We start from the raw sequence: 20,668 nt of genomic DNA, 5'->3' as shown, positions 1-20,668 counted from the left end.
ACGAATCGCGCTTCAATTTGTGGTACCATGATGGCCGCATTCGTGTCAGACGCTATGCCGGTGAACGCCATCTTCCGGAGTACGTTATCGAACGCCACAGTGGACTAACACCCGGAGTTATGGTGTTTGGTGCTATAGCATATCATGGACGATCTCAATTGTTATGAATTGTTGGTAATCTGAACAGCAACCGGTACATCAGTGAAGTTCTACAGCCCCAAGCTGTTCCCTTCCTTCAAGCCTTGCCAGGTGCTGTATTTCAACAGGACAATGCCCGAACTCATATTACTAGGACTGTTCAATCCTTCCTTGCATCGCGACAGGTACAACTTCTTCCTTGGCCGGCGTATTCCCCGGATTTGTCGCCGATTGAACATGTGTGGGATTTCGTTGGTCGGCGTCTCGCTCGTAATCCTCGTCCTGTTGCTTCTACAGACGAACTTTGGGTACGCATACAAACAGAATGGAATTCTCTTCCTCAGACACACATTCAAAGTTTGCTCGACTCCATGCCACGTCGCGTGGCAGCACTTATTGCGGAGCGTGGTGGCTACACAAAATACTGATTTCGATTTCTTGTTATTGTTTGTTTGCTTTGAAAGCTTAATCATTTATTTGTACCACTACCACTCAACTGTGTATTAAATTTCATTCAATTATGACGATTTCTTCATGGTGTTGCAATTTTCACAAACAGGAGTTTATTTTAACCTCCCTCTTGGCGACAATGGGTTTTCTCATCCTCATTTTTGTTTCACTCTCGGCTACTATGGTTTTTTTAAGCTTTGTCCTCTCATTTATTTTCTATTTTTCGTTAGCAATTTTACGTTTTAGAATTCAAATCATTTTTGTTATTTTCTCATTCCCGTTTAGCAAGTCTTGAGAATGGGCACTTATGAATTGAAAATGGGCATTTATGAATTGAAAATGGGCATTTATGAATTGAAAATGGGCATTTATGAATTGAAAATGGGCACTTATGAATTGAAAATGGGCACTTATGAATTGAAAATGGGCACTTATGAATTGAGAATGGGCACTTATGAATTGAGAATGGGCACTTATCAATGAAAATTTTTTTTAATCAAGTGCTAACATAAATAAATGAGACAAAAACGCATATTACAAATTTATCACTTTTATTTTTCATCCATGTTTCTTTCTGGCTCTACAATCATAATTCAAAATCACAAAACATTTCACTTTAATTTTGTTTATCTTTTATGGAGCTTAGGAATACATTTGTGGGTTTCGGAATATAACAAAGCACACAACTTAATCACTTGTGCATAAATATCACGGGAATGCTTTGAAACATGGAAACATACCAAGGTGGACAAAGATGTAATATATAGAAATATTTATATAAGAATTCTCGAAACCCCGCATCCCATATTGAACAATTATCTTTAAATGGGATGCTTTCAACTCTATTCAGGAAATTTTTATTTCTTTTTATATTGCACATTTAACATACGTACATAGAAGCAAGCAAGCTGGATATAGCAAAAACAGCAGTTCATTGTTAACTAACATGAAATGTATACATATTTTGTAATAAATACTTACTTCTTCTCGTCGTCCAAAACATTTTTCACTCGGTTATTATATCAAAACATGTAAAAAAATGAGTTCATTAGTTTCACTGTCACGATTTCGAAAAACTAGTATTTGAAAGTTTTGGCTTGAAATTTTCCTATTTCTCACTCATTTGTGCCAGATGAACTTTTCAGCAAATGTTAAAGACAAACAATACCTAAGCAATATAAATATAGCAACATGGAGTCTAAAAGATATATACATCCATAGACATGATTTCTTTTCATATATATATATTTATTTATAATATATATTATTAACTTATTGTTAGATAAAACCATCTACTTGTGGCAGCTTATAGTTTTCATATACTATAAAACTTTAAAAATGAGAAGAAAAAAAATATTATCAACAATAAGATTAATTTTTATGCAGTTAGTTTCACTGCAAGTTTCTAGCTCGGAAACCAACGTTTTAACTTTCTCTGATTCAAATATTTTCCCCATTGATTTGATTTTTAGACATTGTATACAACATAGGTCATCTAGGAATAATGGAGACAAGGACAAGTATTTAACATTCGCACGTTACATAATGATCAAACGCACGTACAACTACGAACGTTTTATCTGGCATACGGACTACAAATACACAAACACACGTTCGCACAAAACTATAACGAGATTCATTTAGACTATGTGTACAAATCTTTCGGGTGCTACGTAGCGAAACAACCTACATGTCGCGTGGCTGACTACAATCAGTTCTACACTATCAAAGCTTCTACAAACTACTACGTTTGGTTATGAAATATCGCGTTTGAGTGGCGCACTTTTTCTAATTTTTTCGTTTGCATTAAATACAGAACTATCTATCTTACACACACACATCAGCATTGTTTAGTTTGGTTTATACATTGTGCATACATGGGATTCTTTTCCGGGCAAAAATGCTTTTTGAAGTATGTACTAGTCAAGGAAATTTTTCTTTATAGTTTTGAATCATTTAAAAAATTATATTTTTTAAAAATTTTTTAGAATTGATTATCAAATTTACTTAAATATAGGGGAGAGTGGGGTCGATTGTAACTGGGTACGATTGTAACAGAGGAAAATTTCAAGTGTCGGGTTCTAGATTTGGCTCCTAGGTGGCGCACAAGGTGTATTTAATAAATCTACATGTACATCCCTGCTGGCAGCCATTTTTATGTACTTTTGAAAGAGTTACATCACAAAAGATATTTTCACGCTACGTAAGTACTTTTTTTGGTATTAGAATATTATATTGTAACAAAGTAATTTTGTTTAAACATATACACATTATTAACCGAATATGTAAGTGAACACCTTGATTGACTTTTCAAAAAAAAAAAGATTAGTTTTGTTAATTAACTTGCATTGTTTTTAACAAATGAAGCTGAAATGGCGTCTTGGGGACGATTGTAGCAATAAGTAAAGGGACGATTGTAACAGCTGAAAATAAATAGTCATATGTTTACAAACCATTACTTAACTCTTTAAGAACCACCAATAGTTTCCTATATCATTTATATGATGTTACATGTGCATTATTTAATTTGTCACCTTTCACAGCATAAATTAAAACTTTTAACCCCTTAAAGTTAAAAGTTTAACCCTTTAGGTCTCTGCTCATTATTATTTTTACTCCTAAAATATCACTACTATTTTGATCAATAAAAAAATATATCACAACTATGAAAATATGTATAATTTACTATGTTTTAGTTGAATTTATGAACAGTTACAATTGACCCCGTAAGTGGGGACAATTGTAACAAGTGCACGACTGTCAAAAATTGTTAATAACTAATATAATAACATTTTTAAAATAAGGTATTTATTTTTTTTCCTAGTAGAGGATAGTCTACTTTACTCGTCTGTCAATTAATACTAATAATATATTGGATTTTTGGTTAGTTAAAAATAGTTAAGTAAAAAATGTTACAATTGACCCCACTCTCCCCTACTCCAAAAATTACGTTTCACTTAAAGATTATGGAATAAAATGTTAAATGTTTGAATCATTATCTAAAATGTTAACACTTGTTGTATTAATAATCATTCAAATTAATCATTTAGATTTTTATTCTATAAAATGAAAAATAATGAACACTATTAATAAAAGCCGCGTGAATTTTAGGAGCTAGATAATTTAGTTATTTGAACTACCTTCATTAAAGTATTTGAGAAACGCAACTTCGCCCCGTAGTTTCTTAAATTTTGAGAAATTTTGAGAAACTTCTGCTGCCGCCCGATTCTGTTACAGGCAGACTCAGTTTTATGTTTCCTAATGAAAATTAAAATAACTTTTGTAACAGAAATTATGAAAACGCGTTTTTGTATTAAAGTTGATTCGCATGATATTAATAAAACAGATATACATTTTTGTTTTCAGAGTTTGAAAAAGTCGCACGCATCAATTTTCTGAATAGTAGCTTTTGTTGGTTTGCTTATAATTTTGTTTAACTTTGACCAGTACAAGAACTATCTACAGTATGCACTGTACAAGACTGTGTTTGTTTTTTGTACATTGTGCTTGCCCATCGGTGTAACAAAGTAATGTCTTTCTTCTATGTTATGCGAACAAAATACACATTTTTAAAGATAGTATGAAAATATGCTCTCTTGAAAAGGACCACCCTAACTTTGAGAAAATAAAAAGGTTTTTAACAAAAAGTTTTTTTGCTTTAGTCCCTTATATTATTTCTCCAAAAATACTTATTTATTTAAGAGAGGAGCATAAAAAGTTAAGAGAGCGGTTTAATATTAAAGCAAGCGAGTAATAACCAGAACAACCATACAGCTTTATTTAATTCGGACGGCCAGTGGTTTGCAAAATACAGTGCTTATTTTACAAATATCGGTAGTATGTGATAAATCACTGTATTATTAATAATAAAAAGAATTTAATCAAGCTCCGTATATATAAATGCCTTCTTTTAATTCAACCTAAATTTTCACCTATAAATTAATTTTTACATATTTGTTTCAGTGGTGATTGAAAAAAAAAAAACTCTTTCTTACTTAGATTTTGTTTTTCATTGGAAGCATACTTTTTAGTTTAATAAAGGAAGAATATCAAAATATTTTTACAAAAACATACTTTTCACAAATAGAAAAAGCGCCATCTATCGGTGACGATGTTAACTACAATCTGTATGAATTTTTCGCCATGTCAAAATTAAATGATCCCCGCAGAAAGGGTTAAAGATAAATGATTGGTTTGGCTATAACGGCTCACTGAAAATGATTTGATTTGTTTTACTTGAATATTGGATATCTATTTTTTCATGTCCTGACTTTGTTAGAGATTGTCGCTTACCTGGTATTTACTTTGAGGGTTCGTTCTGATGTCCTCTTCTTTCAAGCTGTCAAGCCACAAATAAACTCTTTGCTCTGACATGAATGCAGTATTCATGAAACAAAGAGCAAGACATGTAGAATATTTGCTGACAAATATAAGCAAAACAACAATGTGAAAACGTAGCTATATATCACAAGGGATAACATTGGTGTTTAAAAAAATCCTCTCACAGATACTATGACGAGACAACATGTTGGCACGTTGGAAAAAATACATCACAAAAATAATCGCATAAAATTTTCAAGAAACACCGTTTTGTTAACCACTGGCAATAACCAACGTCTATTAAAGGACGTAACGATTTTTATCCCCTAAATGCTTTTTTTGATGAAGCCCGTAGAAAAATTGCTACTGAAATAGCGCTAATGTTTGTACTCCATAAATTGAGTTAGACGGGAAGAATGACTCAATTTTTGGAATATGTTAGAAAAATGAAACAGCCAAAACAGGGAAAAATAAAATTCAAAATTCCTCCTAAACATACTCACAAACATTCGGTGTTTCTATCTCAACTATTAACAACTAATCATTCTATATTTTATGTGAATAAATAAAACAGTGCTTCATAGAACAGCACCTGTGGAACCAGGGTAATATATTTTCAGCAATTTGTTGCCGCTCACAGCGCCACCTGGGGAAAATAATGAAAATAACTGGTTGTTAATTCTTGGCTAAAGAATAATTTAGTTGATTTGTCTTTTTCACTTTCACGTGATGACATTTAAAATCTAAGTTTCCTTCTTCTGCAAAACAACAAACACAATAATCGAACGGGGCAGTGCAGGTGGTGACTGTGTCGCATTGGGCCTCCTGTGCCTAAGTCACCCAAGTCCCCCCACCGGGAACACTTCCTCTCACACAAAACATTTATATAATAGTTCCCTTTGAGGGTAGATGATAGACTTATTAAAATGTCTCTCAGTGGAAAATTATTCAACAAAATTCATCTCACTTTTATCTATAACACCTTATAATGAAAATATCACCTTTATTAAATTTCGAACAACGGGCAGATTAAAACATTTCTTTATAAATGTTACAAATTTTTCACTGAGACACTGAAAATATCGAATAGTTGTATTTTAAATACAATTTTGCACCTTTGCACAAACAAAGCATGCCAATTATTGGAGCATTGGTATTCAATTAGATAAAATTCATTATGAAAAATATGATGCTTCATATCTATAAAGACTTCTTTAAATAAGAAAGAAAAGATACCCCAAAATGATGAAAAAAAAAAACATTCCGTAAAAGAAATCTCAGCTTAACAGTATTTTACGATGCATATCATGGTGGTTGTATTCTCGAAGGTTCTATTTATGAATAACAAGCCTTCATCTTTCAGACTATTTCTTCTTTAAAAAAGTTCCACTCCATAAACTCTTTTAAAAACAAAAACAGCGTCTGCGGTGGAGGGCTCTTGGCTTCATTTAGTACAAGGGGGGGGGAAGGGTGACTATAAGGGACATCACAAACATAACAGTACATGTTGGAATACTACTGAGCCTGATATTGTTGCATGGGATAGGCACCAATCATTCCAGGCTGCTGTAATCCTTGCGCGAGGGGACTCTGAGCAGCTGCAGCGGCTGCTGCGGCTGCAGCTATTTGAGGTTGACCAGGAATGCCTTGCCAAGCCATCTGCATACCACTCATGCTGAAACAGAAAATAAACTTAATAAGTATTAAAGGCAGTTGAAAATAAGGTACACTTATTGGAAATTTCCAGTTTAATAAAATATCAAAATCTTATCTTTCTACAAGGCTTGATTTTTATGTTTATTTGTAATAGAAAAATTTTAAATAGTTTCTTTACAATGTAATGCAACGCGTAACTATTTTAACGCTTAAAGACTCTTAATTACTTTTAACTGAGGACTTTAAACTTCAGTTAGAATTTTAGGTATTTTAATGAAGTGGGTCCAAGAAAGGTTTCTATAATAAAAATGTAATAGTGTGAGTTTACAAAAAAGTAGCTCGTAAATCACTTTTACAATCAAAAAGGGTTATAAAAATTTTTAAAGCAAGAAGTTAATAAAAAATTAAAATAAAATTTTTTTTCGGAAGATAAAAAGATACAGAAATTAGTCTTACCATAGTTTTTAAACTATAATATTTTGCAAAATATTTTAACTGTTTTAGTGAACTGTTTTAGCCTAGTTTTATCGAATATAAATAAATTCCATTTCAACTGAAACAATTTTCGTAAAAACTGTTACACAGAAAATGATTAATCTAAACCTGATTCAAACAAAAATTCAGTTCTAGTTGTAACTTCTTAATTTTCTCATTCTAATAGATCAGTTAAAACTAAGGAAGAAAAATAAAAATAGTTTTGATATCGAACTTCAATATCGAGAGCTTTAAATAAGAAATAGTATTAGTAAAGGAAAATTTTAATAATTATGACAGCAATTAGTTAACTGTTGAGTATATACGCTAAGAAAAAGCCCACAATTTTTACTATAATTTTTCAATGTAATTTACAAAAAAAAAAAAAAAACATATGCCCGAATTTTTTCATTTTAAAAATTGCACTAATGTATAAATTTTTAATTAAGCAACTTTTTTAAGTATTAATTACAAATTAAAAAAAACGGTTTTTTATTGTTCAATAACTCCTACATTAAAAAGGGAATGCTTCCAATAAAATTTTAATATTAAAGCCGGCTTGTTTACAGACGGTATAATTAATGTAGAATACATTCTTAATAATGCCAATTATTTTTCATAAAGACAAGGATCGAAGCCATAAAATGCGGAAGATAAGTTGTTAATTATCCTAACTCGGCACTATTTCAAAGAAATAAAATGAATCTTTCGAAATGAGAAAAATTTTCTTTAAAACTTAGCAGTCTTAATTAAGCGCTTTCATCTGCTAGTTTAAATGAAACCGCAGCAACTTTTCTAAATTCATTTCAACGTTGATACCTAATTTATTCATCTTTTAATTAAAAGCTTTGTTTTTTGTCAAGTATCTTTTTGTCAGAAAAAACTGCGGAGTTTTTTTTATGCAGTTTTTGTTGATTAAGGTGTACGTAGTTCTTTTATGCGATTGGGATTATTTTTTTTTCTTTTCAAAATGGGTGTTTTTTCAGTGATGTTAGCGGCTGGAAATAATGATGAAAAATGTTATTTTTATTAACACTTATTATTTAAGCTCAAAAAATAGATGTTACATTAAATGTTTGATTGAGTAAAATCATTTTTCACTTTAGTAATTTTGTGAAAATGAATCAACAATTTGTGAAGTGATCGACATTGATTATTTGAACTTAGTATAGGTATCATACAGAAGTTTTGGATTAATATTTGATTTCACTTAAGGTGAATAAATAAACCTAAAACCAATTGGGATTTTGGCGTTGAAAAGAGGATTAGTTTATGAATAAATACAAATATGATTAAATACAAATATGAGTAAATTGGAATTAACCTTTGTATGGCTAATTCAAAACTACGTTTTAGATACATATTGGTATTCATCTATACTTTTTTCTAAGTTAAGGAATTTAAACATATTGGTATTCATCTATACTTTTTTCTAAGTTAAGGAAATTAAACATATTGGTATTCATCTATACCTTTTTCTAAGTTAAGGAATTTAAACTATTACCAAAATAAAAGAAAAATACTTTTAATGCATAAACTGGACTAGTGTTAATTACATTAGGTTTTATTTGCTAAATTAATTTCAGTTGTTGGTGAAAAACACTTTTAAGTCATTTAACTGGTTTAAGTTGTAACAACACAACAGATGAAAAAAAAAACCCTCAAATCTTCGAACTGTTATAAATATTTAGTGCTATTTGAACAATTTAACTTTCGCTTAAAATATTGTTATTAGAATGAATATTTTTGCATTTTTTAAATACTATTGCATTTGTCGGCAAAATAGTTCTTGAGAAATCGAACTTTAAGAAAAGTAATATATTTAACATTCGATTTCTCAGGAACTATTCGATCGATTTCGCTCAAATTTTGCATGTTGCCATGTAAAATTACATTTAAAAAATTATTTTTATTACATTGTAAAATTACATTTAAAATAGTGAAAAATAATGAATATTTATTAAAAATTATTTTTTTGCATGGAATCTTTGCATTATCTTTGGATAAACGATTTTCATAATTGAGTGCAAACATTTTTCAATTCGCTTATAAAGTTATCGAGATTAGGTAAAATATGACTAAAATAAAACTAACATTAAGGGGTTCAAACTTTGAACCGTTCTCCTGACCAAATCATTGGGACTATATTTTCCAGATTGCGGTGACCCCCTATATTTTGGGGGTCAGAAATCCAAATCCGTCGAAAAAACTGTATGTTTCGTCATAGGAAAAACTTTTTTTTAAATCTGATTTCTTAACTTAATATATCATCTGCACTATTTAATTAATTGAGATCACCCCCTCGAATCATTAAAATTGACTCCGAGAACATGAAGATTCGATCATTGGATAGAAAGTTATTCAGGGTGGACTTTTTATTTATTTGTGCTCTGTATAATGAAAAAGAGAATAAATGTTATTGTGGCAGCAAAGTATTAATTAAAAAACAAACAGAATACATATTAAAAATTTCAAGATCTCTTGCAGGTCTATTTAAGGTGTTATAAATTTAACGTAAAGAAATTATTTTAGCAGAAAACTAAATACGTAGGGAACCGATTATCCGGATCGATCGGGACCATCGCTATTCCGGATAACTGATTTTTCCGGTTTTCTGAATCTCTACAAAAAGCCGTTTTTTTATTGTTAAACCCAACTAAAAAAAAAAAAAATATTTGGAAATAATCTTAAAAAGAAGAAAAAACGATGAAGTAATACACTAATGATTATTTCCAAAATGATGGTAAGGTAAACATCTTTCAAAAAAGAAAGAAAAATCTTGAAATCTTATGAGAAAAGAAACATTTTTTTTTTAAAAAATGGCGGGAAAATTCATCGAATTTCGTTCCGGTTTTTTGGTTTTCCGGTTTTCTGATTTCCGGATAACGGGTTCTGTACTGTAATATTCAAAATATTCGAGGAATCATTTATATCACTTACCCAAATCCTTGCCCGTAGTACTGTCCGTAAGGGTACTGCATTCCTTGAATGAACTGCCCTTGTACTTGGGGAAATCCTTGTGGGTACCAATAGCTCATTTGTTGGTAGGGGAAGGTGTACTGAGCAGCTAAGTTCTAAAGTAGTTAAAAAAATATTAATTAAAAATTGATATGCACTTCCACTGAAAAAAAATGTAATTTTGATAACAATTTTTAAGAAATAATGCTGAATGCCCTAATACCATTTTTACTAAATTTTATGTAAAATGACCTCGTAAATCCCAATAAGATTTCTCCCATCTTATTTTATCATTTTGCAATGAACTTGATTTGGAACAGTCTTCTAAGAGAGTTTTAAAACATAATGAATTGTAATAAGAAGGTAAATTTTAATCTGCAAAGAAAAAACATTAAAAATGGGTATTTATTTATGTCATGTTTAAAATATTCAAATTTTTATTTTTACTTCCTCAAACACCTCTAAGCAATATAAACATTTAGCTAGAATTATTGTCAAAAGAGATCCCCACATATGTTGAATCACCCAAATTCCCAAGCAAAATCTTTGGAACCTCTCCATGGAGAAAAATAATTATTTTAACTGTTCAATTTCTTCTGAGGGGCTCACACATAAACAAAGGAAGTATTGAGATTTGGTCCCCCCCCCTTAAGAAACTTTCATAAAGAGTGTTTTCTTTTCTTTCTTTCTTTGAAGGTGTTTTTATTTCTTTTTCATATATTCCAGATTTCCTCACTAAGCATTCTCAAATAAGATATTGTCATATATAGAAGATATTGTCATATATAGAAGATATTGTCATATTTTTTGCTAAAAGTGGGTGGAAGGGAATCTCCTAATTAACTGTAATATGTAGACTTCTCTGTTCAGAAATTTTTTCCTCATTTGTAAGTGTCGAATGGAAGAAAAAGGGAATAGAATGGAAATCAGAAACAACAGAAAAATCACCATTTTGATAATTCTTTTTTACAGTATAAGGGGGCAAATCCTTTAAAACCTTGCTGATTACAAATACTCTCCCTTGGAGATTCCGATCCCCCCCTCTCCATAAAGTTTACGAGACAAGCTCTTTCTGATCAATTGCTCGCTTTAAGACAAAAGTTTGAGAAAATAATTTTTATTAGTAAGGGAGTTTTGGGAGAAAAGGAGGCAGAGAGCTGGAATATGTAAAAAAAAAAAAAGACTAATGATAATTTTAACTTTTCCTTTTTAAAATTAAAAAGGAAAATACTCCCAAGATCTTTTTACAACTGCTTAATGTTATCTTTCTTTATCCAAATTAAAATTGATAAATGTAGGAACTTTTCCTGAGTGATAGAGGAAATTTGACAAACGCAGGGTTGGTGCTTTATTCATGCACTGTATGATAATTTTTCCAGTTTTTCTCTTATAAAATGACTAGATGCAAATGGGTAAAAGTCAATTTGCACAAATGGAGTTCGTATTTTAGGAAACAATGAGATTACTTTTAAAATTTATTTTATATTTTTTTACAGACGTAACATAAATTTTGATGCATATAATGTGCTGAGACTTGAAAAAACAAACAATGTATATGTTACAAATTACACATCAGTTAATATACCAAATTTTAATTATTTTATTGAACTATTTTCTTTTATAAAAAATCTAGATTGTTATTTCACAGGTGTGATATTTTAATATTTATCAATTAATATATGAGTATTATTCTAAACATTTGAATAGTATGTTTCAAATTGTGATAATTTAAAAGAAGTTCAAACATTCAGTACAAATTTTACATTGAGTTTCCAAAGCTTACGTGCGTATGACACTAAATACTATCATATTTTATATTGACTATCAAAGATAACGTGATGTACAATGTGAATAACTGGTGTGTCTATTATATTTTATACTAACTCTCAAAGGCAACGTATGCGAATGAAACACACTGTGATCTTCATGGTATCATTTGATAATAGTTGTTCAGTAACAATTATAAATATTACAATATGAAATTAATTACATCTACACTGTTATTTTTCTGTTAAAATGGTTAAATAACAATCTATTTATTTGTTATTTTACCATATTAAAAAAATAGTCAAGTAAATATAAATATCATGGTATTCAAACTATTAGCCGTAAGAAAAATAGTTTATTAACTGATTTCATCTAATACGATTAAACAACCAGAATTTTATAGCCCCACCTAATGAAGCTACTTAGTTCCTTGCAGTTGGGTGCATATTATAGCCAAGATGTCTAATCTATCAATCTCATGATAGATAAAACAGGTGTTCGAGCCCCAGTGTCACTACTACTAAATTTCCTCCATTCCCTTTAAGAATGAAGAGTTTCTAGTGTTCTGAACTCCCCAATTAATAACTCTGGTTTATTAGAGTACGATACTCTCATTTAACCATAGATGGCAGCACTATAAAGCTGCTAAACTATACCAAGTCCAGTTAAATTTCTGGTTTTGAAACCATGCTAGTTGTAAATGGTTTCGAAAAAATGTTTTTTATTGTAAACTTTACTTTTATTTGGATGTACAGACTGTTGGCGGTTACTTTACAATAATTTTAGAATGAAGATTCTAAAAGTGTACGTTAAAAAAATACAAAGTTTTATTACCAGTTAATATACCTAGAACTGAAAAAAACTATATCTTTAATATAATTGATAACAGTAATCATGCTTAATGCACTTGAATACACTTTAGCATGTTTGATAACATTTAATATGGGTAATAAATATAATATACACAAAGTCAACACATTTGATGAATCTTTTATGTATAACTATAAAAGTGATAAAAAAAAGAGAAATGCGGGTTGGAGTTTGCCTTTTTCAGTATGATATGCTAATTAATTAGCCTGTTATAAGATACAAAAATTATACCTTTTTTTAACTGATTTTGAGAGAGTTTAAAAAGGTAGTAAGGGGAAATATATTTTCACGTTTATGAAATATTACAATAATTATATATTTTATTTATTTTAAACAATTTTCATAAATTTTTTTTGCGCAAATACAATTTTCTGCAACAAAAAAAAGTACAGTTATATGCTCTTTCGAGGTTTCACACTAATAAATAGCTAAAAATTAAATGTATTTCAAACTGCTTCATAATTTCAGGAAATGGTTTTCCTTTCACGATGGATCTTCTAATAATTATTAGTTCCAAGTTGAAAGATACCTTTCTTCCTTTTATGACACTTTATTTTGGGGTATGTTTCAAATATTTTATTACTAATGAATATTAAGCATATCTAAGCAAATAATATAGCCATCTTAGTAAAAGGCACGAAATTTATTTACCAAAAACTTATGTTTATTCCTTGCGATTTCATTCCTCTCTTGTTGACTTAGACATGAAATTTGTTCTCTTTCTTTAATGCAGAATACTCAAGAGCGTCATAACTTGAGACACAATCCAAATTTTTGAAAAATGCTGAAAACGGATGTTTTTGTAGCAGATATGATAGACTTTAAGGACACTAAACAAAGAAATTTGTTTTGTACGAGTATTATCAGTTTAATAAAATCGCATATAGGACGTTATCTTCCTTGTAACCAATCGGTACTATGGTACTCTTTTTATTCAGTTTTCCCAAATAAACTGATAGTAAATATTTACTCTACTTGGCAGTACGTAAAGCAATGTCCGTCATTCTATCACAATATAAGATTTAAGACGTGCGCTATTTTGTGTTTTCTTAATTATTTTTATCTGATAGAATTATACCAATACAATTCTGTCATTTTTTAAAAGGTAGTTTAGCACTATATATTTGTCTGTTTTTGGATATTTGATAAAAGTCTTCGGTTTCCTGTAATTTTCATTAAATTTTTTTTTGTTAGAATCAGTTACACCAGTTTTCTTTGATTAAAATTGCGAAAAATTAAGCTTTGAAAATTCTGAAAACAGACAACTGTACAGTTTTAAATTACTTACTGAAAATCATATAATTTTATTGCTTTATTTTTGAAAAAAAAATCTAGATGAAAATCTATATCAAGCTCTATTTCTCCTAATTTAATAAAATTAATTTTCAACCTTTTCAAAAAAGTACAGTGCTTCTTCATCAAAAGTTTTTTAACTGCAAAAAACAAAAACAAGAAAAAAAAATTCAGGAAAACGCCAATCAAAAATTTAACCTAAAACTAAAGAGGGCTTCTTAAATGAAGCAATGATTTAGTCATCCTTGAAAACTTCTCTTCAAAACAATGCCACAATAATAGTTAAACATGAAAAAACAATGTTTTGTTACAAGTTAGGTTCCAACCATCTTCAAAAAATAAACATGTAAAAATGAAGAAAAGCTCGTTGGTTTACTGTTTCCGTCGAGACTCTTTCATTATTAAAATTAACTGGTTCATTGTTGTAACTCGTTCATTGTTAAAATTAACGATATTAATTTATCGTTTTTACCATTTTGTATTCATCATGAATATCGCTTTTTGTTTTACTTCTTCTGTTTTAGGTCTTCTTTTATATAAAAAAGAAATATAAATTTTAAAATTTTGTACTTATAGAGAAGTCTTACGAAAACTTAGAATCCTAGAATCAAATTCGATAATCCCACGAAAGCTTGTCTTACGGTAAAAACAGCTTTTGTCTACACTTTTAAAGAAACACCAGCTTGTACTAAATAGGTTTCATTTATTAGGGATAGGCAAAAACTATCAAAAATTCCTAAAGACTCTAAAGAGAGAAAAGGAAGAAATGATTTTTTATCGATAAAACAGCTTGCACTGAAATCATTAACTGATGGGAGGTAAAATTCAAAAATCTAAAAAATTTGAAATTAGCCTTTTGCGTTTACTAAAGAAACTGAATTTAATTTGTCTTAAAAATTTGAATCTGTGTTGAGTAGAATTTCTGATTCATTCTTTGTAAATACAGTTTCTAATAAGTTGACCCCAATGGGGTCCAATTATTACAAATAAAGTAGTATTTTAGAAATCTCGTTGTATTTTGATCCTATAGTTAATATTTATCATTAGATTTAAATATTTTCTAAAATTGGTACAAGAAAAAAACCTATTAAAACCTATACTTATTACCAATTAAGTATAAAAATATGTTAGTGTTTTAAATTAATTTTATTTTGAAATATTTAAATGATATGAAGCGAAAATTAATGTGACTCATACAATGAAAAGGTTCTAAAACTTAAAGAATGAGATGAACAATTATAATTAAAAAAAAAACTCCTTTATTATTGCTTTAATATTTGCATCTATTTAACAGAAATTATTTTTAATGTGAGCGAATATAATATCGTTGTAGTAATTAGTATTAAATACATTTAATTAAATATAAGATGTTTGATAGTTTTTGATTAAAGCGTATGATAAGGTCAAAATTATTTCGTACATATTTTATAAGATTTATCATCTACTTTAGAGATCTCCTCTCCAGAGGTTCACGTACTCCAAAGAATACACAGAAAATTCTAGGGGGTACTTCACATTTCTCTTCAAAATACAATATGTTTACTCGCAAGCTCAAAATTATTACTGAAAAACAAAATTTTGAATTGCATATTCATAAGAAGTAGCTAACTCTCTAATCTTTCTAAACAGAAAAACAAAAACAAAATCGAATTAGTAAAAAAAGGAAAAAAAAATGTCTTGTGGAAATAAAGCCACTTCTGATTAAAGGTAATATATCAGTAATATTTATATATGATTTGAAGTAATAAAAGCTCTTGCGCACCATTTGCTGAATCTTGGAAAATATATGTGGAGAAAGGCTTGTTTCGTATATGATGAAGAAATTACGTATATGAGATCACGGCCCTGAAAAGGTTAAAATAGTCGTAATCGGTTTTTATTGTTTTAGTCTGAAGAAGAATAAGCAAAGCCATAATATAGCAAAAATAAAACAAATTATGTAAAATTGCTTTAAGGAATTAAAAATTATGCGTCAAAATATGTGAATAATTGCTTTTATTTTTGTATAACACGAAAGCTGATTTTATAAGCAATGAATATACTGAAAGATGTGTTTACAAGCATATTCTCCGATGTGTAAAAGGAATTTAATAACTCTTCATTTAAGACTCTTATAAAAGAACGCTCGAATCTCTCATAATTTTTTTCAGGAAAATTCTTCAGAAAAATAAATAAATAAAGTAGAGAAATAAAAAATAATCCATGAGTTTTAAATTTTTATAAATTCCTTAATAATAACAACTGATATTAGTAATATCAATTTATTATTTTAAACTTATTAATAATCATGAAAATTTTGTTTCGTTTATCCTAAAAGTAGTTGAATAATTTTAAAGAACGCACCAAATTATCAAGCCTCTTACAATAAGTCTTTTAAATTTTATCAATTTAATTTTTCTTAATCTTTTTTACTCTTTTAATCTTCGATACTAATATGCATAGTGACATACAATGCTTTGAATCGACATTTTTATACTTTACAAACGTGTTTACCATTGCTAATTGTAGATATTGAACTGAAAAAATATACATATTTATTTTGATGATAACTAAATTTTTTGAAATACTTGGATAAAACTATTTTATCTAACATTTGTTGCAGTTTTACAATTTATACGGAGAAAATTAAATTGTTTTCATAAAAATGTTTCTGTTTATAGATCCAAAAAATAGTTGAGACAACTTTACTTTGTTTATTCAACTCAATGTATAAAATAAAGTGGTGAAATAATGAGCAAGGAATTTGGTCGTTTTCATTAAAAGAATAAACAATTTAAATGAACTCTAGTTTCTGATTTACTTTGTTGGTTTAACTGTAAAAATTATTAGTTAAGTTTCTATCACAAATTTTTAACAGTTTTGCAAATTGATATTTCAAAAGAATGCGTTGATAAATTAAATTTAAATCTTTTATCGAACCTAAAATTTTTAGCTTCGAAAAATGTTAGTAATTTTAATATTATTTTGCAATTGGTATTCATAAACGAAAGCAAAATAATAAGGGTTACAACACAAGATCTTGAGCGTATTTTTACCTATACCAGACTAAGTGTAAATTGCATTGAATTAATTGTTATTAATAAAAAACTTGAAAAAGTGTATTCTAATCCTAAATATTTTAAAATGACCAAAGCATTTCTATTTTAAGCTTAATTATTCCCATATATTTAAAATTCATTGTTGGAGGACTGGAAAACTAGTTTTTCATTAATTATATTTAATCTTGTTTAACTTATATGTGTGTCTTTTAATATGAACATACCGTCTCCAGATTAATAGTAATTTAGGTCATAGATCATATATATACAAAACGCAAAAGAGAACGCTTTTTGAATTATAATTTCTTTTAGATTATAAAATTACGTATTTCCTTGAAGAAAATTGCTTGCATTAATATTTTAAATACATTTAAAGTAAGCATCTTTAAAGAGCGAATAAAGAACAATGATTTGAAATATGATTTTCTTCCAAATTCTAACTATTTGAATAGATGTTGAATATTTCACAGTAAATAAGCAGCCTATTGTTGACTTTCCGAAAGTTCATTTAAATCAGTTAAAAAATTAAACAATAGGAGTTCTTTAAAATTCTTCACAATTCTCTTGCCCTACTTAGTTAAACGTAAAAAAAAAATCATTAATCTTGGGTGGCAATCCTTTGATATCAATATGCAAAAGCGTTAGAATTAAGTAGAAATAAAGTAGAAACATTTTAGTCGATTACCGCCCTAAGAAAAAAAACTGAGATAAAAAGTCGTAATGAATATCGTGGAGCCAAAAGTGAATAAAAAACGAGTATAAAATAAAATGGGACATGTCCGTTCTAAATAATTTTCTTTTGGAAGATGCGCGGTTTTGATGGTAATGAAGATAGCAAGTTAATGAGGCGAACGAAAAATATATGTTCACAACGTACACACATTTATGCCAATTAAATAAGAAATGAGAGCAAATAATGATGTTAGGTGTTAGAAACATAGTATTCATTAGTTTTATATGACATTTTTTACCCAATTTTTGTTGTTATTGCTTTCTTTTGCGATTGTTAACGTATTTACGACCTAAACTCATTGCATATTTTCAAGTAGCCATGTAAATCAACAGTCTCCAAAGAAAAACTTCTTTTTTGTTCTTTATTGTCTTAAAGAAAAAACGGAGAAGAAAAAAGAGGCGACAAAATGCAGCGAACAATATATTGCACAGAAAGTAAATAAAAGAAGATTTTTGTTCTAATGAGATACTAAGCATAGTTAAAAAAGAAACTATCCTGATGTCATTTTCCTTGATCCATCTTATCTTTATTTACATTTTGAAACGTCGAACTATCAAAATTATTCACACTATAATTGGTTTTAGTGCTACGTTCAAAAATTGTAATAAATACAATTTGAACAATAAAAGTATAAATAAATATGCTTTTTATACGAAAAATCCTTTCATATTCGGAGTCGTATAGATCCGTATTTGATTTCATTCATTTCAGTGTAAAAAAAATTCATATTTAAAAATGTTTTACTTCTCTAGATAGCAATCCAAGATTAGTATATAGTTACTAGTCAAACAAACTTATAAATTTTTACTCAAATTTGTTCTAATTTGAATCAGCTTAACACACCGGAAACAATACATCATAATTCTCGATGACAATAATTAAGCTCTTTATTATTTTCTCTATTTCCTTTCCCCGTCAAAAATTGACACACACGATGATAAAAGTTTAAAGAGAGTATTTAGCGGTTTGAGGCTAGGTTAAACTTTTTTTTTTGGAACCCTATTTTTTCGTTATATGTACGGGGCAAAAAAGGCCTCTAAAAGTCATACACCAAACTTTAGATGTAAATATTGCAGACATTGTAAGTTTATAAAAATCAATTAGGAAAGCTAAGTTCCTTTTACATTTTTAAACCGATCATCAAATTTAACATGTTGAATTTTTTTAGTGGACTTTAAACTATACAAAACACTAAATGGCAAAAAATAACCATTTATCATTTTATTTGCCTTTTTACCATTTTATATTTACTATTAAGTGTTCTGATCAGTAAATATGCACTTAATTTAACAATTTTCATCACCAACTAGTATAAGTCAAATCTAGAATTATTACTACTGGCTATAGTTGACCTATAAGGTAACTTAAGCCTCCATTTTTCTATTATTTTTTATTTAGATTATTAATATAGAGGGAGCTCAAGAATTGGATGATTACAATTTAAAAGTGTTTAAAGTGAACCCAAATGGTGGTTTGTATTTTGGCACACTGATATGGATAATGATTCGCTGCAGCATCAACTCATTGTGGATAGAACTCGTCACAGAAAGGCCCAATAAATTTCGTTTACGGGCTCAACTCCTTGTAGTGACGATATGCAACATCTTGTGGTTTTTATGACACGAATACAGTAAGCAAACAAAACTCATACAAAAGCTAATTAAATGAGGGAAGGCCGGGATAGCCTGGTTGGTGGAGCACTGGACCCATGTCCAAGAGTCCGTGGGTTCGATTTCGGCCGACGGAAGACTCGCCGGGTAGTAAATGGTGACTGATGCACGTTAAATCTGTCGAGTCGCCAAGTCCTCCATGTTCCCATAGAAAATCAATGCGTTTGGCGGTTACTGATCCAGGAGTTGCCTTCTCTTCTGGATTGGTTCAAAACTACAAAGCTACGGAGTTGAATATTAGTAGTCGTAAACCCCAATTCGGTCTGCCTTTCAACGACTGATATATATATATATATATATATAGGTGATTCTACCGAAATATCAATTCGCTAATACTATAATACTAAAAGAACTTTAAAAAAAATATTAGTAAATAGCATTGCTGNTATCTTGCGAATATATATAAATAAATGAGGGACGAAGGGCTTGTGACTTGTGGGAACAACACTAAAATCCTTACTTTAAATTTTTTTTCATAAAGATAAACATGTATTTCATCAATAGAGCAAGAAAATGCGCTTAAGACGAATTTTTGCTAAAACGAGTTGTGCTTGCAACTAATTGTGATCGCGATGAATTATACCCACGGGTTGTGCTTGAGATGAGATGTTTACATGATGAGTTGTACTTGCGACGTTATATTTTCACTACGAGCTGTCGCTGGGACGGGTTGTGCCTACAACAAATTGTTTTCGCTTTGAATTGTGTCTATGACGAGTTATTCTAGTGACAATCGTGATTGCGATGAATTGTTGTAATAGTGAATTGTGCAAGAGAAATTTTTCCACAACAAAATCTGTACGACGAACTGTCGAGACACCATTTATTTCTTGTATACGTCTTTAAAGTAGCAGATCCATGAAAATTCCAGTTTTCTTGACACAATATTGCGACAAAATTTAGCTATGTTATTTTTTTATGAACTTTGATTTTTTATTTCTTTTCGCAATCGTTGTTTTTTTTTGGAAAAAATTTGTTTGACAAGATAAAGATTTGAATAATATATGGGCTTCATAAAAAGCCTGTTTTAGAAAACATTGTTTTAAAAACATTATAACTGTTTTTTATTAAACATATAAAACATTATATTTTAAAGTTTTATTATTTTTTTTGAATCGTTAAATTAGAAAAAAAAGTTATAAGGGGTTAATTTTAAGGAAGAAAATTTCACTAAATATAAAGCTCATTCTTTAGATTAAAGTGACATACATTTCATGTGAAGCATTTATAAAATGCTCCTATCTTTTAGTAATCATGAAAAAAAAATTGTTCAAACCGAAATTTAAATTAATATAATTTTT

The 20,668-nt window shown here is 29.2% G+C and overlaps 1 protein-coding gene and 1 long non-coding RNA gene across 8 annotated transcripts in view; one reads left to right on the top strand and one right to left on the bottom strand.

The window, feature by feature from the left end:
• The window catches only part of LOC107457276 (uncharacterized), a 110,406-nt gene that overhangs the window by 18,462 nt on the left and 71,276 nt on the right, over positions 1 to 20,668 (top strand). The gene's annotated exons all lie outside the window — the stretch shown is intronic.
• LOC107454859 (cytotoxic granule associated RNA binding protein TIA1-like) overlaps positions 1,123 to 20,668 on the bottom strand; it is a 975,013-nt gene continuing 955,467 nt past the window's right edge. For all 7 annotated transcript variants that reach the window (XM_016073996.3, XM_071188069.1, XM_016072550.3 and 4 more), the window contains 2 exons: positions 9,979 to 10,112; positions 1,123 to 6,583 (listed from right to left, as the gene is read on the bottom strand). In XM_016073996.3, the coding sequence (XP_015929482.1) occupies positions 6,424 to 6,583; positions 9,979 to 10,112 (294 nt within the window). In that variant the 3' untranslated portion in view covers positions 1,123 to 6,423. The remainder of the gene's footprint in view (positions 6,584 to 9,978; positions 10,113 to 20,668) is intronic.

This window comes from Parasteatoda tepidariorum, chromosome X2 (genome assembly GCF_043381705.1).
Source record: "Parasteatoda tepidariorum isolate YZ-2023 chromosome X2, CAS_Ptep_4.0, whole genome shotgun sequence".
Classification (NCBI taxonomy): Eukaryota; Metazoa; Arthropoda; class Arachnida; order Araneae; family Theridiidae; genus Parasteatoda; species Parasteatoda tepidariorum.
The sequence above is the reverse complement of the archived record's forward strand: the minus strand, read 5'-3'. Positions and strand labels throughout refer to the sequence as shown.